The sequence below is a fragment of the Parus major genome, chromosome 1A, assembly GCF_001522545.3.
Source record: "Parus major isolate Abel chromosome 1A, Parus_major1.1, whole genome shotgun sequence".
NCBI lineage: Eukaryota > Metazoa > Chordata > Aves > Passeriformes > Paridae > Parus > Parus major.
In genome coordinates, this window is record NC_031773.1 from 14,837,629 (window position 1) to 14,864,543 (window position 26,915).

Here is a 26,915-nt window from a genome sequence, read left to right on the forward strand (position 1 = left end):
TAGTGTGTTGTGATGTCTTATTTTTTTTAAAAAAAACAGCTCATTTTGATTGTTTTTGAAATGTGAAAGATTTCTACTCCCAGCTTCCATATCTAAACAACTGTTTTATATTGGCTAACACTTCCATATAGCCAAAAAATACATCTTGAGGGGAAAAAAAAAAAAGATTCAGTCTTTATTATAATTTAGTATTACTTCTGTTACTTTAATCTCTAAGTAATGTTTACTGTAATAGTGCTACCATACTCCGGGGATTATTATTTTAATTAATTTAGTGGTTTAGTGCCTTTTTAGATATTTCTTAGATTTGTAAAATTTAGAAGATGAGCATTTACTCATTGTTTGATCTCATAATATATCTCTGTGAATTTGGATGAAGGGATGATCTGGGCAGCAAAAATCTCCAAAGAATGTATTTATATAGAGAAAGACCATAGGAATGTCTCATTTAGGGTTTAAAAAAACTTCATGTCAAAATTTGTCCAAAATAAGACATTAGCATTTCTGCAGTATTTGTCATTTACCCCATGCTAATGTCATATTTAAGCCTGTTAACTAAAGCCTGTTAACAGAATGTCTGTGATCCTTTTTGCAGAAAATTCTCTCAATATAGACAAAACATGTATTAGAGTAGTTCTATTAGCTCTAGCAATAACCCATGCAAGTGATTATCACACATATTATTCAAATAATATATGTTCTACAATAAACACAGTGTGTGAGAGTACTGGTTTAGAAACCATTGATTTGTATTGGTTTTATTTGGATTTATTTGAAATACTAAGAAATTATTTAAGCTGCAAATTAGTTAAGTTTTCTCACTGTATTTCCTACACATTAATCTCACTTTTTCATGTCTCGAATGCAACCTTTACATGTCCTTTCCTTATATTTCTTTACCTTCTTAATGTAATAGTTTTCTTTTTTGATTGCCAAAAAATTAATTTGATTTTATTTTTGGTGGCCATTATATTATTTGGAAACCATGTTTCCTGTGGCATTGCCCCATATATTTGTAGCCTAAGAAATTAATGAGGATATATGTACCTAATAATTTTACATTATAACTTTGTATATTTTTGTGGTATATTGTAAAACTCTGATCTTAATGTTTTATTAAGATAGTGCTATTCAGACCAATTATTTAATCCATCTACTGGCAGAAAAATCAGTCCAGTGTAATGTTTAACTAATTTATATTCTGGGTGTTCTCATTTGGTTGTGAGAATTTGCATGCAGCACCACAAGTTATTTCCTTGAGATTGGAGGAGTGTTTTATTGTTTTAGACACTGCACTTGATACTTCAAGATTTCAGAAAAGTTGCAGTAAAATACCTGTTTATTCTGTCTTCAGAACAAGTTCATAGGCACTTGGATCAGCATGAGGTGAAATACTTGCAATTTGCTTTCCGTTGGATGAATAACTTGCTGATGAGAGAAGTCCCTTTACGGTGTACCATCAGGTTATGGGACACATACCAAGTAAGTACTTTTTTAAACCTCCATAACTCTGGTAATGTGTTTTGGACATGCCAGTATCTTTGTGAGTAGTTTTTCTTGAACCTATTGCTTTAGTGTCATCTGAGAATCACCATAATAAGAGAAAAAACTTTCAATGATCACCACTACTTAGAAACATTTAATGTCTTCAGTCATGTCCTTCAAAGGCAAGCACTTGATGTCATGATAGTTTATAGTACTAAAATGAACACTCACTCAAAGTTAACGTCAATATTCCCTTCTTTCTCTTCAGAGAAGTGTAACATTGAATTGTGCCTAATCAATGTCCTGCATTGATTCTGAGTTTCAGGTTTCTTATTGTCCATCTGCTTAACTACTCAATCCAATATTAGCTTCCAGTCTTCAGTTCTCAGCCTTCATTCTTTGTCATGTCTTCTGTCTTACTGTTTGTCCAGACAAAACTTTTTATGTTGCTGACCTCTTGTTGCGATAATTATTTTTCCTCAATAATTTATTTTCTTACTGTCAAGAGAAAGAATTGGTATTTGAGAAAAGCGGTTTACTCATTCTTAGTTCTATTACTTCATGTTCCAGTAGTTGTTTCTGGTTGCAATTTTTGACTATATGTTTAAACTATATGTCCTTATCTACCAACTTCATTGTTGAAGTAGAAGGGGGAGGGAAAAGTAATAATATTTTAAATTCCATAAGAATTTTCAACAATACTAGTCAGTAAATATGAGATTAACTCACAATTTATGCCTTGTAAAGAGATGTAATATCTTTAAATATCGTTGTCTTTATATTTAATCATTATGTAGAAATGCTCTGCTAGTTTCATACACTTTAAGACCAGAATGTCTACTTAGATCATCTATCCAGACCTGTAACAGAGGGTGAAGAACTGCTTGCTCTTTATTTGATGAGTCCAGTAAGTTGTTTCAGTGAAGTCTGATGGTATCCGAATCTGATAAGAACACGTTAAGAAATGAGGAATCTATCGGTTCTACTGTTAAGCTGTTCTAGGAGGAGGTATCCTTACAGAGTTTATCTTCAACAAATATCTGAATTGAACATGGCTATTGTTTCCATCTGAGGTTCTTTTGCCTCCTTTGTTTCATTATCATATCTGTTACTCATTGTGATATCTGTTATTACCTGGCATTTTATTCCAGTGTAAGATATTTATTCTTTATAAGACCTTTCTGATAATTTCTAGCACTCCACTTGGTACCTGATCATTAGCCTTATCTATATGATAAAATCATGTAAGAGAGCCTCCTTAATCCAGCTGACCATCCATATGTGCCCCCAAAATTTTTTTTTGTTTTTGACAGAATTTTAACTTGAGCTCATCTCTGAGCTATGATTCTGTGATAATGTTAAGAATCTTCCTTTGAAAGTCAAGTCTGGGGTTAATTTCTCAAACTATTGCCATGCTGAAAGGAGCTGTTTCTCATTGCTAGTCCTCATTTCACCTCTCAAGTTGCGCTTCAATGGGACCTTTATCTGAAATAAGTGCTTCTGATTATTTAATTATAATTTTTAAAAACTTCTGATGTATTTAAAGTAGTTAAAAACCTTATACTTAAGTCTGTGCATGAGATTTCTGAGGGTATCTTTTCTTTTAAGTCAAGGCTTCTTCAAGGTATATCTAAATAGCTAAATGGAATTCTTATACACAGAGTATGGGACTATTATTTTATATTAAACAAGTTTAAGGAATAATTATGTTTTCACTCAGCAGGTGCCCCAGATCTGTGCAGTTTCCTAGGTTTCATTATTTAGTAGACTGTTCTGTATGCATGTCTTGTGTATTTATGTATTTATGTCTAGTGTATTTAAAACCAATAAGGATATCCTAATGTAGACACCTTTTTCTGAAACGACTGCAAGTAATTCCTGAAGTTGCTAATCAGATTTCAGTTGTGCTTATATTACACTGGTTATCAACCTATAATATGGATTTTTTTCACCCTGGAAAATAAATGCAGTGAACCTGCAAGAGCCAGTAAAGTTCATGCAAAGTTTTTGCTAAAGTTACAGATTTTTACTCAACTTGTCATTAAGTTATTCTGTTGCTTGCAATTTCTACCTTAATTGTTTACAACTGTATGAGCAGTGCTGCTTTCTGAATGGAAAACACTTCAGAGACAGAATTTGTTCAGTTTTTTTTTTTTGTCTGTTTCATATTTTTAACTGCTATAGGCCAAAGTATATCTCCCATTTAGAGATACATTGTTAAAGAAGTTTTTCAGAGGGTTTAACTATGGATGAACCTGTGATGTTGGATTTGAAAGAGAGATGTAAAATGAGTAAAGGCAAAAAATATAATTAGCTTTCCAGAGGGGAGGAACAATCCTTCTAATTGTAAGGGCTGGATAGATGTTTAACTACTTTTCTCCCTGAACTCAAAAGCTGATGATCCTGTCAGGGGTTGCTTTTGCTACCTCATGTGTCCTAAAGCAGTTAATTAAGGACACATAGGAATTCTGCTTAGATTTACACAGTTTTATTGTCTGCTATTTCACTGGGTACTTAGGATATGCCTGTACTGATTTTTATCCTCTGGTATTCTTAAGCTACTCTAAACTGAAATAGCTTTACCTGCACTTTAAGTTCAGAAAGGTGAACTAATCATGTTATGTAACATCAGCAGGGACTACAGGCATTCATCCCTACACTGTTGATGTTGGGCTTTTGCTCAGACTCTACCTACCTTGTTGCTCTTGGAAAAGGATGGGGCATTTTGAAGGCCCTGTTTACAGTCTTCTCTAGTCCCAGTGTGTGTCATGATGTGGGAATGGCATAGGAGCAGTGTCAGAGGAGGGTTCTGGATGGGTGGGACAGTCAGATTCCTTCATGTGGAAGGAATAGAATGGCCGGCAGAACTGTCAGATCCCTTCATGCACCAGGAGTGTGTTCTGGCTCTGTTTCCTGCAGAAATCCATTGAGAAGAGACCAGTGACACCTTTTGAAAGAGAGGATCTGATGCTGCTGCTGTTTTCATAGAAAATAAAATCTTTCTCTCTTTTGTCTTCCACTCTCCCTATTAAAGCTGCAACCATGCCTTGTTTTGCCAAGCTGCCTGTTTTCCTCTTTTTCAGTGGAAAAATAAATACTGTGCTGTTTCCAGCCTAAATTCTAGATTGGTGACTCTCACAGCAGGCCCCAGTTTCTTGTGAACTACAACAGAGGGTTTTCAGGGGAATAACAGCACACTTAAACAGTCTGCTGTTGTGTATTTCCTAGTGTGAGAGATAACTGCTGTTGGCTGGAGGTGTTGGAACTGCATTCTGTCTCAGTATTTGTTACTGTTCTTCCAGTGACTTTCGTGACAATAGAATTGGACACTTTAATGATGTCCACCTCTATAGTGGAATGTGTGGTAGTAAGAGTACTTTGGCTGGAGTCATATTCTCTGTCTAGTTTAATTTAGGATTCATCAGTCAGTTGTTAGGGTCTGTGGAGTAAATCATTGAACATATCCAAAATACCTGTACTTGAGCTAGTTCGAGTTGAGGGGAAAAGAAATTTGGAAAGGCTCCCAATTTCTCACTTCAGTTAATATTCTGTCATTCTGTAACTATATCTATGAAATCCAATAAAATATATCATTGTCTTCTGAAGAAGAACTGTGTAAAGAAGAAAGACATTATGCATTTTGCTTACAAAAGATATGTTGAGAAAGCATTTTTAGCTGTATTTAGATTGATTTGTTCTTTAACCTGAATTGCATTTTAATGAGTGAATTATCCCACTTCTTCACTTGTTTCAGGCCTTTTTTTTTTCCTTTTTTAAAATTTTATTTTAGTTTTTTATTTTTTTAGATGCAGTATCTTGTAAATTATGTCAAAATGGAAATTGCTTGTTATAACCAAGACATTTAAAATTTAAATCCATAGAACTGAAACTGATTAATATGAATGTTTATGTCCACAAACCAAAATAGTGTAACATAAGACCTGAATTTTATCTTATATTATATTTTGCCTTTTTATGTTATATGTTGTCATCTTTTTTGGCACAAAGACTTGGTAAAATGAATTAGCACGATGGCTGAATTCAGTATCTATAAGCGTTTGACATATTTCTGTGGACTTGCAAAATCCAAGTTAGTTTTATATTTGGTCCTTGACAGAAGGATGCTTTGGCATTATTTTAAAGATTGCTTTGCTATTTGAAACTAATATTTGTGGCCTTCTTACTTTAACTCAAGATTCAATATACTGTATTGGAAAAGGTGGAGATGCCTCAATGCTCAGTGTCTGTGCTGTCTTGCTCTAGATAAGTATTTTATATGCTTACCATCAAATCTCAGAAAGTGCCCTTTCTTCAGACTAAGACATTTTATGGCAGTTTCCATTGAAGTTTCTATTTTTATTTATTTAAATTCTTCAAATGTGTGATGCCCTCCAGGCCCTCTTATGTGTTTATGCAGCTGTGTACTCCTGTGTTGGGGGATAGGAAGCAATGCCATTACAGTGGTGGGAGCCGTTCCCAATTCTTCATCCTTGACTAGAAATGGCAATACAGGACTTGAATGTCAGTGCTTTTATACCAGTACTTAGAGCAGGACAGTGTTTAGTTTTGAGTATCAGTATTTTTTAACTGCTTAAATGCAGGATTCAAAACTACATTTGATTTGTAGGCAGTTTGCAGCTGGAAGGAAGTCTCTAACAATGCCATCAAATTATCCGGATGCAAGATAACAGGGTTTTATACTGATTGGTGTTTAAAATAGGATAGGAATTTTCATAGACATAAAAATACTTAATTTTATTTATTTTCATGTAGAATAGAGTGGATGTGTTTTCATTTTGATTTCATTTTCATTAAAGTGTTTACCTTCTGATTTGATGTTCTCACATAAATTACCTTTTTGTGCTGTCTTTTGTGCAGTGATTTCTCTGTGTAACTCACCATAGTAGTAGCACATAATTCGCAGAAGAGACACCAACACTGGTTTCATAGCTAAAAAGTTGCTCAAAAAAAAGAAAACAGAAAAGAAAAATAAACTAGCAGCTATGTAAGTTTTCAGCTCTAAATACGTGCTGTCATATACTGCATGAATGTTTAGAGTTGAACCGTACAGCCTACTATTTTCACCTGCCAGGATGCATTTTTGTTTCGTACCATTTAGCTGACTGCTGTATTGCCAGCTCACCAGTAATTAGCTGATGCAGTTGGCATGAATAATGCACTCAGATTCATTGGAAACACAAACCAGGGGGGTGAGGCAGGTACTGTTTACATGCCCTGCTGTCCTACTTTGCAGCATTGCCCTGTTCTTATGTGAACAAAACTTTACTGTTACCAAGGTACTTTAAAGCATACTGTGTAAAATTGGCACAAATGAAAGAATTTCTAAAATCCTACCATGTAAAATGCTAAACAGTTACAAAGATTAACAAAAGACGCAGAAAAAGCCAAATAATAACACTGATAGAATTTGACAGTACTGGTGAGTTTATTTGCTGTCTCACTGCTGAAATTGCTTTTTCTTCTAGTTTCTGTTCCCCTCAGCTCCTTGGCAGTATTTCTTAGTTTTCTTCACATTAGGGAGGAGAGAAGGCTGATGAATACCACAACCAGTTCAAGGGAGAGAGGATGAGAGAGGAGCTGTGATTTCAGCTCTAGTGTTAGATCAGAATGATTGCTTGTCCTTTTTTGCCATCTTCATCAAAATACATTTTTTTCCTTCTTGAAATTTATTTTTTTTTCTTTATCAAGGAGACCCACGCTTTCTTTGCCCAAAATAAATGTATTTTTTCCTGGAAAATTTAAATGTATTTACCACCATTTGTATCTTCCCTTCTTCAAGGAAGGCTGAAGTGTATTTTTCATTTCTTTGACTTAATGTTCATTTTTATTTTCATGTGTCTCATATTGGACCTCATGCTTTATTGACCAATATGGTAGCAGACATATTTGTTTCCCATTTATATGTTGATATCATTTATGTAGCTCACTGCTAGGTTTTGATTAAGGGGACTTTGTTTAAAAGTAGGCATCTGATGTTTTAAGAAATAATATTGGTACCATTTTCCAGAAGTGCTGAGAATCTAGAAATCCTATAAAACTTACAAAAACCTGCAGAAGCACAAGTTTTCTCTTTTTTGAAATGGAAGATAGATGTCTAAGTCTAGGGAATTATTAAAATAGAATTTTGGTTACATAAATACACCACCTCTTGCTCCTCCTTCATCCCACTCACCTCCTATAAAAAAACAAACAAACAAAAAACCAACAGCAAGAACAAAAAAACCCTACAAAAAAAGAGAGATAAAGAACAGGAAAAAGGTTAAACATAATAATGATTTTTGTCTGGCCATACATCTTTGGAATTTAGGAAGTGTTCAGAAATATAGTTTTTTCCTATGTTTCCATTTTTCACATACACCCATTCAGTGAATTTTGTTCCCTGAATATGAGAGTGATTTAAGTGTTTTCCAGTACAGTTGTCTTATGTTTAGTGCTTATTAAAAAGAAAAAAAAAAATCTATTAAAGTTGAAACTGGAGTACATTTCTCAACAGACTCTATAGAATCTGTAAAATAAAGGATACTATTGCTACTCTGGTCTTAGTCAAAGTCTTAAGCCACCTGAGACAAGAGACTCAAAATAAGAGTACTAAAATCAAATTTAATTTTTCTTGGCCAGGAATTTAGAGTGTAAGACCTCTCTAGTCTGTTCTTTTTGGACTACAAAAATCCTTAACCGAGTTAGGTTAAGTAAACAAAGACCCATGTAGATGAGAGCAAAACAGTAGGGAAGGTATATACCCTCCCATCTTCTTCTATTATCAAGCTTCAGCATATATTATTTCTTGTGCTGATTTTTTTTAATGCCTATTAAGTATTATTAAATATTTATCTGATTGCTTTAAAAAATACTGCTTAAAACATTCTGTGGCAGTGATTTTTTTGTAATTTCTTTATGTAGTGAAAAGACATTTTCCTTCTTTGATTTAAAGAAAGATTTTTTTGAATTCACTTCCACTTATTTCTTTGATGGTGAGAAATTGTGTCAAATCATTCTTTATTCAGTTTTTCCCCATCAACTGTCTCAAAACCGTTTTCTATCTCTTTATACAATCACTCTTTTTACAGGCTGAAAATATCTGTTCTTAAAAGAGCCATTTAATGTGATTTTTGTGCTTGTTTCTGTTGTGTAGTAAATGAAAACTTTAACAGTTGAGACCACCACAGATTCATAAATGAGACTTAAGTTGTTTCCTTTTTTTTATTTCTGTATTTATACCTTTTCTTGCCATTTCACCTGTCAAAGGGGAGTACTTCAGGTAATTGTTCATAGTTAGTCCAGCGTGACTTAGTGGTTCATGTCATGGATGACATCAGATGTTTATGCCTTGCAGTGGTTTTACCTCTGGTGTACATATCCAGACCGAATTTCATTTGTCATTTTATTATTCAGTGGCACAACAGCTTTCTGCAACTTTTTGAATCCAACTTTAGTTTTTACAAGTAAAAGATACTCTGAATAATTTTGCATCGCTACCAAACTAATATTGTTCAAGATCACTTAGTATTTTAGTGAACAATACAGATTCTATTATTTTTGTCCTTTTAATTGATGAACACTTTCTCATTTAATAGTCTCATAACTTTAGAATCTGGCTTAGGTACCTTGTAAGAAGTGTCTGGATATATGAATATTTAATGTCCAATTACTAACATGTGGGTAGGATCATGTCTTTCAGATTTCTAGGCATTTGTTAATTTGAAACTGGCCAATAGGTTAGATGCTCTGGAGCAGGGGAGACAGAAATAGTGGGATATAACCTTTCCTGCCAGATGTAAAATGCAAACATGAAAGTTTAATTTTCTTAGGAAATAAAGGTAAAAATATTGTGTGTCTTGGTAGTGACTCTTCTTGTCACTACCTGCTATAGACTGTAAGAGAAAACAGCTCCTGGGTTAAAAAGCATCAATGTCTTCAGGAGGATTGTACTCAGGTCATGCCTCTACTCTTGATTCTGCCACCTCTTGTTTTCTCTTGGGAATTTTTTTAGCTCTCTGACTCAGAGTTGGAATTCACTGTCCTGCTGTCTACTGAGCCCAGCCTTGATCTTGCCAACTTCCACTATAATTCATGAGAACCTTTTCACATTGTTATCTTTAAAAATAAATGTAAAAGTATGGTTTAAATCATATTTAGTTATTTGGAAACCTCAGGAAGACATGAACAAATGAGAGAAGAACTTTTTATTGCAGGACTGGCAATCCAAACATGTACCTGTTCTAACATAATGTCCTTGTTCTAACTGCATTCATTTGGAAGTTTCTCAATCCCTTTGTATTCAGCAAATCAGTATTTTCTTGTGTCAGGAGAATCCTGGTACATCAAGCTTCTGTTGAACTTGAGCAATTGAAAAGTTTTTATAGTTTTCAAATCTTTGTCAGACAACTGAGTGTCATTGCCTTCTACCAAATGGATAGTTACATTCTGGAATAATTTTGTTGCCAGGGCAACCTTCCACTGGCAAGAGTTGTGCTCATTAGGAATTTATTGTGGCAGGCAATTATATTTCAGTTGTACAGCACTACTGAAGTCACTGACCTCTTATTGTTTGTCTTGTGTTAAATGCAATCTGAAATAATAGAAAACTCAAAGAAAAGAAGAGTGTTAGTCAAAAAAATAACCACACTGCTTTAACCATATATATATTTGTATAATTTTATGTACAGTCTTTAACATGCCTAAGGATTATGTGCACAAGGGAGAAAAACCAAATTTCTTAAACAATAATTCGGCTTTTCAGTGTGAATTTTGAATACTGTCATTTATATATGAGAGTATTTTATAAATGAATATAGCTCACAGGTTTTCTCCTAAAATAGAAGAAAGCCAGATGGTATTTGTATAATTATAATGGTGTGTGCATATATCTTTGGCTGATCATCCAAGTCTAGTTTGTTGGCTTTTCATATTTATTTTGTAGTTTCTTGTCAAGAGACAGGGTTCCCAAATTTTTAGTGGAAGCAGACTAAGTGGGTCCTGATTTTCTGCTGGACCACATTTTAGCACAGAGCAGTGTGCACATTCAGCTCCAACTCTGATCTGCAGTTTCACTGGCACTGGCAGATATAAAACTGACCATAGAAGCCTCTATGAGATGCTTAAATATGACTCCCCAAAAAGTTGTTAACTGGCATAAATGCATGCCTTTGAATGGGTTTGCATGTTACTTGCCAATACATGTGAATTTCTGTGTTTAGAGGTCTGTCATATCCAGAATTCCGAAGTTCCTGGTCTGTCCTTCCTACCAGTGGTCTTGCTGTGAACAGCAGAGGTATGGTTCAGTTTGAGATATAAATGCAGGAAGATAGGTGTCTTTCTATAAGTTTGAGTTCATTGCTGCTTTGTATGTAAGCTTCACCCAGTAAATCAACTCAGGAGCTTAGAAAAAGATTTAGAGTGATTTATGAGCAGTATGGTTTAGCAGAGCTCATCAGCTGAATGCCTTTGTAGGCTCCATTGAACATACTGACTTCACCTTCATTAGCTCTGCAGCATAAGTACATAGCATGCTGGTAGGCACTAAAATTTAAAAATCTTTATCTCAAAATGGAAGTTCTCTTCATTTTTGAAAAGTGACTTAAAAATCTTTCCATAATATTTAGAAGAACTTCCTGTGACGTGAAATTCTTGACCACTAGATCAACTGTTTTAATGTAAGTGTGAATTGGAAATACATTTGTGTATTGCTAATTTTTGTCTGTTTTTCTTTGGTAGTATTCATTGACATCAGGGAAGATTCAGTGTGGAAAATAAAAGAAGGAAAAAGCTGAGAACCCATGATTTTTAAAGAGGAAGGTATTTAAACAGCAAAAACTAGAAAATCAAAACTCCGTGATATGCATAGAGAAGCCTTTAGGTTTTTCTAGATTCAAGTTGTTTAGGCAGCTTCCAGTAGTGTTGAAATAGATGTTAATTTTTCTGTGCCTAAATGAAAGTTGATTGTGAATGCAGAGAGAAAGTACTTTTTCTGATGCTTAGCTTAGCTTAGTTTGAAGAATGTGAATAATCCCATTGACTTCAATAGAACAACTCATGAATTTTTTTATTTAAGCATGTACTCTCAAGTGCTTTATTGATCAGGATCTTGATGAATGCATATAGAATAGTTGTAGAAAGTTAGATATAGTCTAGAAAACAGTTTGTTTTGCTCCTTGGCTACTTTGAAGTAGCCAGTGTTTCTAGAAGAAGGCTTTATTAAAATTAATATTGTTCTCAAAGACCAAAGTCTCCAGACAGAGAATTGTGTTGCTATACAAGAAGACAAAAAGGCAAATTGCCTTTCTTACATCCATATGCTCTTTAATGTAAGCTCCTTCCTCCCACAGATCCCTTCCTCACTGAGCTTCACTGATGTGTTTTAAGACTACATTACATTTAAGATTACACTGCCATTTCAAGTTGTTAAGTTTAGTATTTTACATCTACTTAGTTTTCTTTTCTGAAGCTCCAGTTAGTTGTGTCAGTTATTGTTCATAGAAGTGAGCACTAACAACTAAGCCATAACAGCCATTTGACTTTTCCCTATTTATTCTGATATCTTGTTGTTGTTAAAACCTGAACAAATGTACAAAGGTCCTCATATGTTGGACAGTTCTCTGGTTCCTTGTTTCAGATTTATTAGGACATCCATAGTTAACACAGCCTGCACAGAAAATCTATTAAACGTTAAAGATATTTTTAACTCTTTGCCATTGTCTAAGACATAATACCTAAATTCAAACACAACTTTGGTGGGGCTGGGGCGAGAAAGGACAAACTAGTACTTGACAAATCCAGTAAAATTCAGTAAAAAATAGCTTTTTTATAGCAGTGCAGATTGTTGTGAAAGGCATCTGAAATTGGTATGGTTACTGTTTGTTTCTGGAATGTACAACCTCGTTAGAACTACATGAAATAATAAAAATCTTACCTTCTTTTGTCTCTCCAGGCCTTTAACTCCTAGTAGTGATCACCACTTTAATATTCTGGCCTTTCTTGTATTCCTGATACATGATACTCTCTCTGGTGCTTTGCTCTGCCACTTGCATTGTCCTTGGCTGTCTATTTTGAGAGCTATTCTTCCCTTTCTTCTAGTCTCACAGGGGTTCTTGGTTCTTTTTCACTTTTTCTCCTCCATCCTACTCATGGGTGATCTGAGGCTTTCTTACAACTTCACTGTCAGCTTATGTCAGTGATTTGCATATCTACTTTTTTTTCTGACCTGTCTTCCTTAGTTAAGATGCGCGTTTCAGAACATCTGTATGGCAGTTCTCCTGAGATAGCTGACAACAATTACTGATACCAAGAATTCCTCTTCAACAGAGCTCTTGCTTCTCTCTTTTCATCACTTTTTCTAGTAGATTCTGCATAAGATTTTTTTAGTTCAACATATTTTTCTCTTACATTTTCCAGATAATATGTGCTGCACTTTCCCCTCACAGAATTTCAAAAAGCCCAATTCCTATTCTTTTTTTTTTAATTTTTATCTAATACAAATAATATGAATCCCTTTAAATCAGATGGAATATGTAATTTTCTTCTTCTGTCATTACTCAGATGTTCCATCATTCAGTTCCTTCGTTTTTCTTGACATTTTTCTCTGTAAGTATTCATATGGTTATCCCAATTTAGTTTCTATTCTCCCAGCAGTAGTTCAGAAACTACTGATCAAAAAAACTCCAACTGTTTCAAAGTGTATATAAATCTGATAAATTTTGTTTGCTCTGTGCTTTTGTAGTATGAAACTGAAATAATGTTACTAATGCTGCATTGTGTAGGTGAATATGAAGACGTTCTAAAGTGATGCCTAACATGGCATCAGAAAGGGACAATGGTTTTCAAGTTTAATCTGATTTCAGCACTCCTCTGAATGTCCTCTGGGATGTTTTCAGTAAGCACTATTCCACTAAATCTTTGCCACCTTTAGCTGTTAGGATACATTTCTACACAACAAAAAACTTCAGCATGGAAATCTTCATTTGGGCACTAGTTCAGAAATTAAGTTGTCTTGATTATTCTGATCTCTGAACAGAATATATAATGTGAAAGCACGAATTGTGAAATATGTAGTTAATATACTGGTTATTCTGATTAACTATACAAAATAGTTATTACTAATAATAACTGCATATTTTAAATTAGTGAATTAATTTGATGCTTACATCTTTGGTTTTAAATTTTGCCTAGTCTGTTTACCTTTTTGAAAACATATGTCTGTGAATGAACATTTATTTCTGTATTCAGCCTTTTTGGCTACACCCTAATCCATTTTCACTGTGTGTGCAATAAACCATTTAACAAACTTGTACACAGGAGTCAGTGGGGAAGATTCATTTCACATAACTCAGTTGTCTTCAATAATGTTCCATAGGGTAATGATATCTTTCAATGAAGCTAAAATTCAAATTTCTTTAAAACACTCAAGACTAAGTATCTGAATCACATTTTGAGCATCATTACCATGTGGCAGTCCTGTCATGACTTTGTAAACAACGAAAGAGTTTTCAAAGTGAAAGTAGCTGTTGTGGGAAACATCTTTCAGAGAGGGTGACTCCAAATCTGCTGTTGTAGTTTTTGAAAATTGTGACTGGTGGTAATTGAAGGAAGTTAAGTTTTGATTCAAGCTGAAGATATGTAGGTTAAATTCTGGAACTGTCTTTTTCCACTGTAGGGAGGGAAAAATAGGACTTTATAGTTATTTAATAAAGAAGTGAATTGTTAAAAAGAAGAGTGTACTTTGTATGGCTTTCTCAGTTTGTATTAACCCTGATGTTTGGGAAATACTGAGTTCATGCAATCACAGAACCTGAATCGTGTGCTGCAAATGGCACAAGTTTCTCATTCACTGACAGAGATTGCAAAAAATGCCTTTGGAAACTTCATTTGAAGGTAAATTATAAAATGAATTTTAAAAGTGATATTCTCTTTTTTTTTTTTAACTGGTTATTTGAGAAGTTGGACAATACCCTTTTCTTTAATGTTTATTGTGGGCTATATACTGAACTTAGCTACTATTATTTTGAAATGTTGAATATTATTACACTAAGGATACTTCAGCCCACTTTAGCAGAGTAATAAAGCACACTTGTATTTAGTTGATTACTGTGATTTCTTTTCATTCCATTTATAGGGGTTCACAATGCTTTAATTTCACACAAGCTAGCTTTTATTTCTCCACTGTTTTAAGCAGCACTGACAATTCACCAATCTTTTTACCTTTGTTCCAAGTCCTTCAATTACAGCTTTTGTATTTTCCTTGTTTTTTGAAATTAAAAATGTCTTCTCTCTCCAGTACTGCTAAGTTGTTGTTTTAAAGGTGTATTTTTTACTGACATGGAAATGAAAATTTCTAGCTTTTTTGATCATTGTGGTGTCAATAAGCATGCTGCTCATTATGAGGTTTGTACTTGTAGGTGTTTATAGGCAGTATGTGTAGGAGCCTCAGCCCAGACTGCTCTGATCTTCCTGTCATCTCCTGTTGCCTTCAGTTATTTGCTACTGTGAATGCTGACATAAGCTTTCAGATAAACCTATTCAATCCATTTTACATAATTACATAATTTAATTAATTTGGCATTATGTCAAGGCCAGTAGTGCATTTTGTTATTATATGGAGATCAGTGCAGTCTATCAAATGGTTCTTAGTCAGTATGGAATGTTACTCAGTGCATCTTCAACATCTGCTGAAAAAAATGGAAAAGCTTTTTTGTGCACATTTTACAATAGTAATTTCAGACTATTTGTGCTTGATTAACAAAAATTCACATTTTATCACATTGCTGTATCATGATTACATGATAAAATACATAATAAAATAAATAATTTATTTTTGCAACCATAAATCAGAACCTAGCACAGCAGGTCACCTTATCATAGAAAGAGCTCTGGTTAGTCAAGCAGGATCTGCTTTTCATAAATCCATGCTGACTATTTCACAAATTTTTCAGTTTCTGTTTTACTAATTTTTTTTCCTGTATAACTCAACAATTCCAGAAGTTGTCATGTAGTTTTCCATGTATGTAAAATAGCTACAAGTTTCATTTCCATTTTTAAAAATATAGTTGCATCTTCATGAGAAAACATACAGGTAGTTGTGCTTAATTTCTTTTTAACTTATTTTTTGTGAGAAGACTGTGTTTATAAATGCCATTATCAGATGCCATTCAGTGTATTTCAATTTATTTTCCATGGAAATTTGCATTGGAAAGATGTGATACCAGTGCATTTCAATTTAAATGCATTAGCATCCACTAAGGAAGTTGCAATACCTGCATTTTGAAGAGTGACCTATGTTGTGCAAGCTGAGGGACTGTGTTAATCTAATCAAACTGTCAAAGCAATCCTTCTTACAGTGTTCTTCTTCATAAACCCAGTAAGCATTTGAACTTATGTTTTATGCCTCTTTCCTAGCAGAAAGTAAGCACTGATCACACTCAAAGCATTTAAAAATGAGAATATTAACAAAGATTTAACTGGAAAGCTGGTATGCAACTGTGAGTAATCAGCAGGAAAACCTATATCATGCTCATCAACAGTAATTAAAATATAGTTTGTAAACTTGCAGCTGATACTTTAAAAAGAACTAAGTACATATTTTCTATATTTTTTAATATAGTATTTCAATCAAAGATACTTTCCTTTTTGAGATAGCTGATTAGTAGTGATTCATACAAAGCTCACATTATCTTCCTGTCTGATAGCCTTTCAACCTGCAGATGAAGTCGTATTTTAAAACAGAGATTCATTACAAAAGGTTTATTTCTAAATTTGATGTGATGTTTTTTCCTAGTGACTAGAATGACATGTCTAAGTGTCATTTTATCCTCGTATGCTTTAGATATACTTAGTTTATTTTAACTCTGTTATTACTTTCTGTTGTATCACATTACTTCACAGACCAAATACAGAGAAAATATTAGTAGCTATGGTGATTTATTAGTAAAATGTCAGATTGGAGAAAAGGTGCACAGAAATACTACTGTTGGAGAGCTGATCAAAAAAACCCCACTAAACACATTTCAGGAAAGTTTGTAATTAAAGTATCTTTGGTGAACCTTTTCTTGTTATCAGTTTGGACATAATGAAGTTGCTGAGTAGTTATCAATTCAGAGAAGATGGTGTGAGCCTCTGGGAAGTACTAATGGAAAGGTATTTTGATCTACCACTATTTCTCCTTTATTCACTGTGTAGGAACTTTGATGATTAGAAATTTAAAAAAGGTCAATTTCAATTACTTTGAAATGCAGAGTAGATGAAGTTGAAACAAAACAGATATTCCTTTGTTTCATATCTGAACAAAAGAGTAGTATCTGGTAGTATAACAAGTTGTAAGTTTTCAGATCCAAATACAGTTTTAAGTTGATAAACAGTAAGTACTGCAGGTGTCTGTACTTTTCCTATATGTGCTAGTTGTACATGTGTGATGTAGCATCATCACAAGTGATCAGAAAAAGAAGTGAATAACAGAATAGGAAAGCCTGCAGCTAGTAAAAACTCATTCAAAATAAGCATAGAACTGAACTTACAAACCAAGAAAAGCAGAAAGATCGTCTGAGACAATGACAAAAATACAATGGCACTTGAAATTCCCATTCATGCAAATGTAAAGTGGCATAGAAAGATTTGGGTAGAAAAAGGAAATTATATTCTGGTACATATTCTTTAACCACAAACTGTGTGTTGCCAATTAGGAACAAGAACTGGAGGTCATAGTACTTTTAGGAAAATGTTAGAGAATGAAAGAGACCCTAATTTTACCATTATATAAATCTGTGGCGTTCCTATGGAACAGGTTGGAGGAAGTCAAGAATAAGTCAAAATAAAGAATTGCACCTTCACGATTCCGTAGTCTGGGGGGCAAAAAATGAGAGGAGAATGTAGCATAGGTGTACAAAGTACATGTGACATAGGGAAAAGTTTAGTCACATTTAAAAACTGGTGTCAGGTCCAAGCCTAAGATATTCATTACACAGCACAGTTTAATTGTTGTTACTTCAACACACGGTGGGTCCTGAATGTTATGTGGATTCAAAAAGGGACTGAGCAAACTTGTGAGAGAAAAATCTATCATTAGGAATTGAGGCAGAGTCCAATATCTGGATCAAGATACCTCTGTGCTGTGATGCTGGTGGATGGGAAGAAGTTACCTAAAGCTTGCGCTTCCTTGGATTTTCCCTTACTCTAAGACAAAATAATTCAATCTAGATTCTTTTAGAGTAACCATACTGGGACTCTGAAACTCTATTGATAACATTTGCATATATTCCACATAGAGAAAGTTCTTTAGGTTAGAAAGGCTGAAGAAGATGCTATTTTTTTATGATTTTTTACAAACTCCATGTGATTCAATACTGTCCTTTTTCTTCTACAAGGCACTGTGTTTTTTCATAACCACATCATGGTTGGAATGTTTTAGGTTACCTCTAGGGTCTAAGGAATGCAAAGTTGACATGCAAAGTTAGGCAGCATTTCTTTGTCCGCAATATTTTCTAACTTGCAATGCTGATATTAAGTTTTTCTACTAATGTAAATATATAAATAGAAAAGTGAAACATTTTACTTTGCGAGATATTGAAATCTATGTTTTCTATGTAAATTTGTTTTGTTTAAAAGGAATATTCTTAAATGTGTTCTCTTTTACTTTTCAAATATATTTTCTGCTCTTCCTTCCACATGCATTTTATTGGAGCACTTGGCAATATACAGTAGGAAAATTTAGCTTCCTTGTTTGGTCTTCAAATACATGAAGAGAGCTGTCAGGAGAGCTGGCTTCTTTATTCAGTCCAGATCAGCAGATTGCTTGATTTGCTGACAAATAAATAAGCAAAAGAAAGTGTCAAGAAAAAAATGGATAAAAATATTTTACATAAAATATGAAAGTGATGCCCATGGGTTTATTAATGTTGTGTAGAAACAGTGTGTTTACAACCTTGAGAAGTCTTTATCTCATCAAGCATGTATCTTCTGGCAATTTGCCTTTGGTGCAGCCTAGTTGTTTTGAATAGTGCTATTTCCTGAAACCAAGTGTGAGTTGTGAGTGCTTTCTTGTTCTCCTCTCACAGAGGGGGTTGAACTTGCAGTATCTCAGCTGCCATTAAGTTCTTTCCTTCTGCCCGTGGCCATGAGGAGGATCCTTTTCTAATTGAACTTTATTGTTTATTAGACCTGATTAAGTTTAGGCAAGGCAGAGCTGGGCAGTTCTGTATCCTGCTGTTGTGAGAGGAGGCAGGGAATGGCTGGATGACAATGTTAGAGGAAGTCAGTTCTGGCCCATTTCTACTTGAGATGTCACTTTTACTGGCTGCATGTTTTTTATGATGTAATTTAATAATGTAACTGTTTTTTATGATGTAATTAGTAGAACTGAATAGGATAGTTCATTTGAAAGGGACCTACAGTGATCATTAGTCCAGCTGCCTGACCACATTATGATGAATTTTTGTTGCTCACCTACACAAAAAAAAAAAAGAAAAAAATCCAATTAATCCTTTACTGATTTCTGTGGATGCCTTCTCTTCCTTACATTACAAGGAAAGAGTGTCACCAAAATACTATACACTAAAGTCTGGCACTGCTGCAAATACAATATTAGCTATATACCTTCACTGGGGAACGTGTTATGTAGAGCTTCATCCTGAGTTTTGATCTTTTTACAAACATGATTGAGACATGCAGGAAAATATTTAACACATTCCTACTGGAAAAGTTGCTGTTTATGTCACTGGACCAGTGTAGTTTCTCAAGAAAATCAGTTAAGTCACTCATTACGTTTTATTGAATCTCTGGTGTGCTGAGATGTCAGTTTGTGTTCTGAAAACAGTGTTCAGAAGCATCATTCACTTCTCACATCAATGCCTTATTCTTGAGAAGAGGCACAAAAGTCATTCTCTGCTTCTCCAAGCTGGAGTTGATGCTGGTGTACTTCACAGCAGAGGGATTTCACTGTGTTCTGTTCACTCTAATGGACTGTAGAGCCTGGTGCACTATTGAAATAACCTGCTTCTGCTCAAACACAAAGACATTTTGCAGTCTACAGCACCATCCTTCATCTTTTATGGGGCAGCACAGGAATTTAAATAAGCTCTCATGCAAGGAAGATTATTTCTTTTTAGTATAAACATTTTAAATGAAGGGAGGAAGTCAGAGTATTTTAATGACTGTCAGAAAATAGAAGCATAAACCCATTGGGTTTGTGATTATGAAGTATAAGATTTAGAAAATTAATGGACTTGCAACTTAGTATTGATTTAAAAGAGAATGTCCTACAAGAGGAATTCAGTTTTCTTAGCTTAGTTGATCCATTTTATTTGAGAGCTTTCTGATGTCTTTCCTCCTTTCAGCCATTCTATCTTATCTACAAGACTGCGTGGATTTTTCCATACAGTTGTGACAATAAGTTTTGATTTAAATATTTAAAATATTTAGTAGAAATAAACTTTCTTTAAGAAAGACACTGCTTTATGGCTGATCAGAAAGTGGAATTTATCATAACTAACTATTGAGCACTTTATAATGTATTTATTACTGAATAGCCAGTAGTGTACCTGAGCTAGAAAAATGCGCTTTTTATTTTTCCTGCACTTTCTATTTTTCCTGCCAAAGCACCGCTTACTTTCATAGTGGAGTTTTGATGCTGTATTTCAAATTACAAAAATAAAAATAAAAACCTCCAAGTTTGTCCTAAAAGCAATATTAAGTTATAAATGGCAATTCAGTTGCTTTCCTGAGTTGTGTGATGGCCTTGTCAATATGGCAGTCTAGATTCTGGGAGCAAGTTTGCAGAGATTTCATATCAGGCTTATCCCCTTCTTTTGGCTAAAGCCATGTACACAACACCAAACAGTGCAGGGAGGAGACAGGCTGAGCGACCAAAAGATTCTACTTAGAATATATGAACAATCTTCCATTTTTTGATCTGATCTCTAGTTTTTTTACACACTTTATTGAAATGATTAAGAACTGGTTTGTGCTTAGGTCCTTGCATAAGCAAAAATAAAAAGTGCTTAAAAAGAATTGAGTATTAATAGATGAGACATTCTGTGTAGAAATTCTGAGTCTTTCTCACTAGTAGCATAATTATTCCACTCATCCTTTTCCTCTGACAAATGGAATACAACTGCTGCCAGTTGTCTATTAATTGCATCCTTTTTATCAAGTTCCAGCTCTTTCTATTAAACTGTGTTATGCTCTATTTAGTATATTATTCTGCAGAATTGTTTCTTAGCATTCCCACTCAACAGACATTTATTTTTGTCATGCATATGTTTCTCTGTGAGAGTGAGGAGTGTGGAGGAAAGTGTTGAGCAGTGTCAGATGAAGCTCATTGCTATTCTAACAGCATGACTGTGCTCCTTTAGGAGGGCATTCAATCCTTGGCATTCATTCCCTCACACTGATGTGATAACAGAATAAAAGAGCTTTACAGCTGATTGAAGTCAAGTAGTAGAGCCATTGTAAAGGCTCACGAGAAGATTACTGATGAATACCATTACTGCTGGAGGTTGGACTAGCAATTGTGCATGTCCATGCTTTCTTAAAGAGATTGAATAATGAAAGAGAGCATGTGATAATAATTCTGAATTAGCTATGCTTTCCTTTCCTAGAGGGAAGATGGCAGTGTCCATTTGACTTAAGAGTCCTTAGAATTATGTCATAAAGGTTCTGAGAAATCTTCATTTTAAAGTGGTAGTTGGAGTTGTGGCTGTTTTAGTTCTCTATTTTTGAATATCAGAATAAAGGAAATTTGGTATGATATTCTGCTTTAGTCTGGAGTCAGAAGGTGTTTGGCCACTTCAGGTATTAATGGAAATGCATAGTTTATCCCATCTTTCACACTGCAACAGTCTCGTTTTTCTTATGACAGGAGACAGATTGAAGGCTTTGAATTTATTGCAGTACAGGGAACAGTCTTTGCTTGTAAATGAAACAGATGACTGAGATAAAATCAAAGGTTCTTCTGTGGTTTAGTTTGGCTGAACGTCTTTGGAGCTAAAATAGTTTGTGTACGATTGTTTTTTTTCCTTCAGGGAGGGAGTGTTTGGGAAAACATTACATGGAATTCCCAGTATGACTTTTCTGTTGTGCTTTTAAGTAATGAAGGAATAGGAGATAAATAAAACTTTGCAAGAAGGCTTTCATGTGCAAGAGAGTAGTTCATAACTACCTGTACTAGCTCTGACAAGACCCTGGATGCTCTATAAAACCTCAGGTTGGCCCTGGTTCAGTACATGACTGTGTTTCAAAAGAATGTTTGCAATCCGAACCAAACCACAGTAGCTGTGTCATTCAGAAATTACTTTCTGAATCCTAGAAAGCTCCTTGGAGCCCTCTCTGGCCTCTACAATATTCTTTTCATCAAACTCTGTTTACCTCCTGATCCTCTCATCTGTCTTTCTGGCTCTGGTTGGTGTTCTTTGCTGTAATTTTTCTCCTGGTTTTCACTGTGATCCCTGGAATTTTCAATTCATCTAAAGGGAAGCTGCTAAGGGTTCTCACTTTTCTTCTGGAGACATCATCCTGACCTCCTTTGTCTGTTTTTGAAAAGGAATACAGCTGCCACAAACTGAAAGCATATAGTAACCTTTTACAACGCTCTTCAGTTGGATCATCGTAAATATCCATAGGATTACTGTACATTGTATCACATAACCTTTAATACATATTCCATTGGTTTTGGCAGACTAGAACAATTGCATGCTGTGATTATTTTTTGTCCTTTATCTGTCTTTGAGAACAATGGCAGAAACTCCATAGATTGTGTTGATACATCTGAATGAAAAAGGTATTATGAAAAGTAATAAATGGAAATTATGCCTCTAACTTCTATTTGCTCTGAATTTGTTACTAATGGAACTTTTATGAAACACAATAAATAGTATTGAAAATGCAAGTTTTATGTAGTGACTTAGGAAATAGTAATAATACCTTGAATAAGCTAAATAGATACCAATAGCTATACAGCTGGCTTTTTGCATTCTAGGCAGAAATTAGTATTTTGGAGAGGAAACATAGTCTAGTAGATAGGACAATAGAGATAACAGCTGAAATACCTATGATTTCTTGCTTTTTCATTTAAATACAGACATATTTTCTTTCTTGCAAAAACTTACGGATGAAAATTTCCAGATAACATTGCCTACTGTTTCCTTTTTGTAAAAGGAGAACAGACATTCTGAAAGTTTTATATAAATTGTTAAATACAAATCAGCTCAACAAAGACTGTATCTTCTGATTATCCTTTAATAAATTCTCATATTGCTGAAAAAAAATCTTATACATTGTGCTCAAAAAGTTCCACAAAACTAATAGTAGCATTTTCATGATTGAGCCTTTAAGTTCTAATAATCTTTCTTTCATTAATGAACAGATTTTCTTCTTTCTAGTGGGATTCTTTCCTTGTTAATGGTAAGTCATCAAAACTGTCGAAAATCAGTGTCTTAATGGGAAAACAAATCAAATCTGTCCTTTCTGAGAAGTATAAGCAACTTTCATTTCTGATATAAAGCTTAGGTTGCAGACAGAGAAAAGTTGTCACTTAAGTATCTTTTAACTTCATTTTAATATTTCAGAAAAAAAAATCTTTTTCTGATTGTTATATGCTCTTGGTTTGTCTTGAAACAAGCCAACACCTGCTTAGTAAAGCATTTTCATGATTAAAAATAGCAATTTTGTTCAGTTTTCCATAAGATACAATTTGAAACATTTTGTTTCATGATGTATAATTTTTACAGTTAAATATTTAAGTACAGAAGAAATATTTCTATGATTGCATATATTTTTTTTTCAAGCTTTAAGTGTGATTACTAATGCGATCTCTGAATATCTGCTATGTAAATTAAGTATATAGTAAAGAGATTTTTGGTTTTCTGGCTTGTAGATTCTCTTCCTCTCTGGTATTGAGTCCCATTCCATTACACATGCACTCTTCATGGCTTTTATTCTATCTGGGCTATGACTTCTTTTTTTCTTATTTTTCTTTTTGTTTTAAATTCTCTTTGTCTCTGGTTTGGTACCTGTTATGGAAACAGAAATCTGCTGTTTGGTTCCCTGTAGGCTCCCACTGAGCAGTGCTTACAACTTTTTCTTTCCACCTGTTTCCATAGTAGCAGCACCTTGTCGTTTTTGAGAAGTGATTATTAATTTGGTTTATTGTTTAAATGCCCAGGGATGCAGTGAATTTTCACAGCCTTCAAGGGCTAGCCAAGCTTTAGTGGGATAGCATGGAAAATAAACACCCCTTGGAATGTTCCTGACACAGTCCTTGCTGTCTGAAAGTTATGAGGCAAATGCAGATTCTTCAAAGGTGGCCAGGATCCATTTTCAGTAGCTCATCACTAGTTCTAGGAATTGTGAAACTTCTGGAATCAGTTTAGTAGTTTGCCACCTCTGTTTCTATCACTGTGCTGGGTGCATGGCTCTGGGAGTCTTTTCAGTGGATAAATTGTCAATGTGACTTTGTGTGAGCTGATCACTTTGTTTTGTAGCTTGTTTTTCACATTGCTTGTTTCAAATGTGTTTTTTCCAACTATGCACACCGTGCTGCCTTTGTTTTGGCTGCAATGAGCTACAGGTATTGTCAGTGTGTGGTGAGCTTCATCTTTCCACAGAGCCATTCTGTAATAGCAGAGATTTTATACCAGTAAATTTTTAGTGGTACCCTGAAAAATAAGGTGTACAGAAAACAGTTTTCCAAAATGGTATTGGTTGATCAGTATTGATTATTGTAAAATCTCTGCTTTGTTTTTGTTTTTTTTTTTTTTGTAAGATATCTAATTGCATTAAATGTAGTTTATATTTTATTTAATTTTTCTGTCTCCTTTGCTATTTTGATTTTGATTTAGAGTGTTTGGGAGTAAAGGAATCACAATGTACACAAAATAACAGAGCTATGTTAAACATTTTATAGCTCTGTACCAAATGAAGTTATAGTTGCAGTTTACATTATTTGTGATATATGAAAACATTGGTATTAACTTAAATTTATGCTTGAACACACAGCTTTACTTCCTTCTTTCTAGCATTTTGGGATATCTTAGATTTTAAAGTCTAAAAGTTCAGAGTGTTCAGTCTTCATTGCTATAAACAAAATCATATGGGAAAAATCAGAGTTTAATTGTAAAGCTGAAGGACAGATGCAGTTAACAAGTACATTTTGATGCTACATCCTTCAATAAGTAAATATTTTAGTTCACACCTTGGGTAGCTAATATTTTGTTTGGTTTCTGTTTTAATTTTCTAGAGACTGAGTTGCTACTGTGAAGCATATTTGTTTTTTTCACATTCACATTGTTGATAAAATTAATTTTGAAGCCTGGCAGCATGATTTTTTTATGATTGTTTTTTTTGTTGCCTATTACAACTTAATAAGAGAGATTTAAAGAAAATTCTATGTATTTCTTTCTTTTATAATAGTAGAAAATAAATCCAGGAAGAGTAATTTATAACTTCACTATGTACTCTTTTAAAGTCTTAAATAAAATAAGTAAGTAAAATGCTTCTGAAAATTTGGAGAGGTGCTTGGGAATCTAATGCAGTATCCAGGTTGTTTTAGTGGGGCTAGTATTGTCCTCTTAAAGTATTTGGTCAATAGGTTTTGATAAAGGAATTTGCAGAAGTGCTAAACTAGATGTTATGCTGTGCATTTCAGCTGAAGATTCAGTGTTTGGTCAAAAAAGTCAGCCAGAAATCTTTTCTTTGGATCAAAGTTGTCCTCCTATTTTGACCTGCTGAAGGGTAGGGGTAGTGATTAGGGCACTCTTGTTTGCTTTGTCATCTGCTGGAAGTGTCTCAAGCTCCTGCTAACTGAAGACTCAGTCCTTTAAATGTCAGCATGGATTAGTGGAGTGTTGCTCACAAAAGCTGATGGAAAGAGAACAACAAGTCATGTTTATTGACAGAAGTAAGAGATTTGAGAAACTTTACAGTCTGGTGATGTCATGTCAAACAGGAAAAACATGAAGCCGTGCAGATTACCTCAGGCTGTCAGGATGGGAAAAGCTGTTGAAGAGCAAGAGCTTTTTAAGCCCTTTTGCTGTGTTTGTGATAGAGTAAGGTTTCTTAGAAAAAAATCCAAAGCATTACTGGTAATATTGGAATTAACAAAGTTGCAAGTAGGTGGTAGTACCTTAAAATTTGTCTTGCTTTTCTTACACACTGCTACTGGATATTCTTGTAGGAGCTTTTCTAATAAAGTGGCTGCTAGTTGTAATAATCTCATATTTGCTCAGAGCTGTCAGGGTCAACATAGGAGTTTCGTTTTTCAGAGATAAGAATAGTAGCATCAGAGATAACCTCCAGAGAACCTTGATAAAGCAGATTGCAACAACTCTACAGGTGTTGGCATTCCCACATGAGTCCTTTGCTTTATGCTGCTCTCTTCGATCAGTGGTCTGATGTGAAGACTTACTATTAAAGCAGACTTTATCTTGATTGTTCTGTAGTTGATCGTCAGCATCTCAAGAAGGTTTTAATCAAAGATCTTACCTTGATTCAGCTCTTTCAATGATTATGAAAAAAATATTTTTCAGTGTCCTGAAAGATATTTAAGTTCTGAGCAGGCTGTAGCATTTTTGGAGTAATTTAGCATCTTCAGAACTGTAGTGTTATTCACAGGAAATACTTTTGCTAAATTTAATAAAGGCAGTCATATTTAGTAGATGTAGCCTCTCATTCTGATCAGAGTTCAGCAAGGCTGCACCTGATCATCACTTAATGTGCTAAGCAGTTGGTAGATGGGAATAGAAGTGGTCTCAAGAGTAGTTTTTGCATTAGCTTGGTGAGTCTTTTGTGTTAAGAAAAGAAGCAGCTAGTCTTATTCATCCCAACAAGATCAAGCTCCTGGTGATAGCTATCAAGTATTTAATGAATTTAATTAAAATTTGTGCATTATTAACATTTCCAGCTGTGATATTGAGTGACTAGCGATTTTCAGATACTTGGAATGAGTTATGGTGTTGGCTTTTCAGTTGCTTTTGACATAAGCTCTTTTATAAACCTGCAGTTTAGCACAATCATGACTATAGAGCCTCTGTGCTGGATGTAGCTGAAGAGCAGCTGAGTAATGTTTTCAGATGTTGTGCTTTTCTTTAATCAGACAAGATGTTGCTGCATTCAGCAAATGCCTACTTTAGTTTCAGTGGCATTATTAGTTTGTTTTAATAGACATTGAATGAAATGTGAAGCATGCGGACCAAGGAATGTTGTAAGCAGTCATATGGTCACAAAAAGCTTTGGATAATGAAGTCATCAACATGAAGCAAGATTGAACATTCAGGCCAATTGCCATTTCTAAATAGAGACTGATACAGATTGTGTTGCTCTGCAATGAAACAGAATTATTTTCATGAATAAGATTTTTTCAGGACAGCAAATGGAGGAAAATACCAGTCCTAGCCATTTCTTACCCTGTAACAGGAATAATTGTGATCAGAAAT

The 26,915-nt window shown here is 34.3% G+C and overlaps 1 protein-coding gene across 1 annotated transcript in view; it reads left to right on the forward strand.

Annotated features, from left to right (window-relative positions):
* TBC1D22A (TBC1 domain family member 22A) overlaps positions 1–26,915 on the forward strand; it is a 140,913-nt gene that overhangs the window by 72,960 nt on the left and 41,038 nt on the right. The window contains exon 11 of the mRNA XM_015627966.3: positions 1,355–1,482. Coding sequence (XP_015483452.1) covers positions 1,355–1,482 — 128 coding nt within the window. The remainder of the gene's footprint in view (positions 1–1,354; positions 1,483–26,915) is intronic.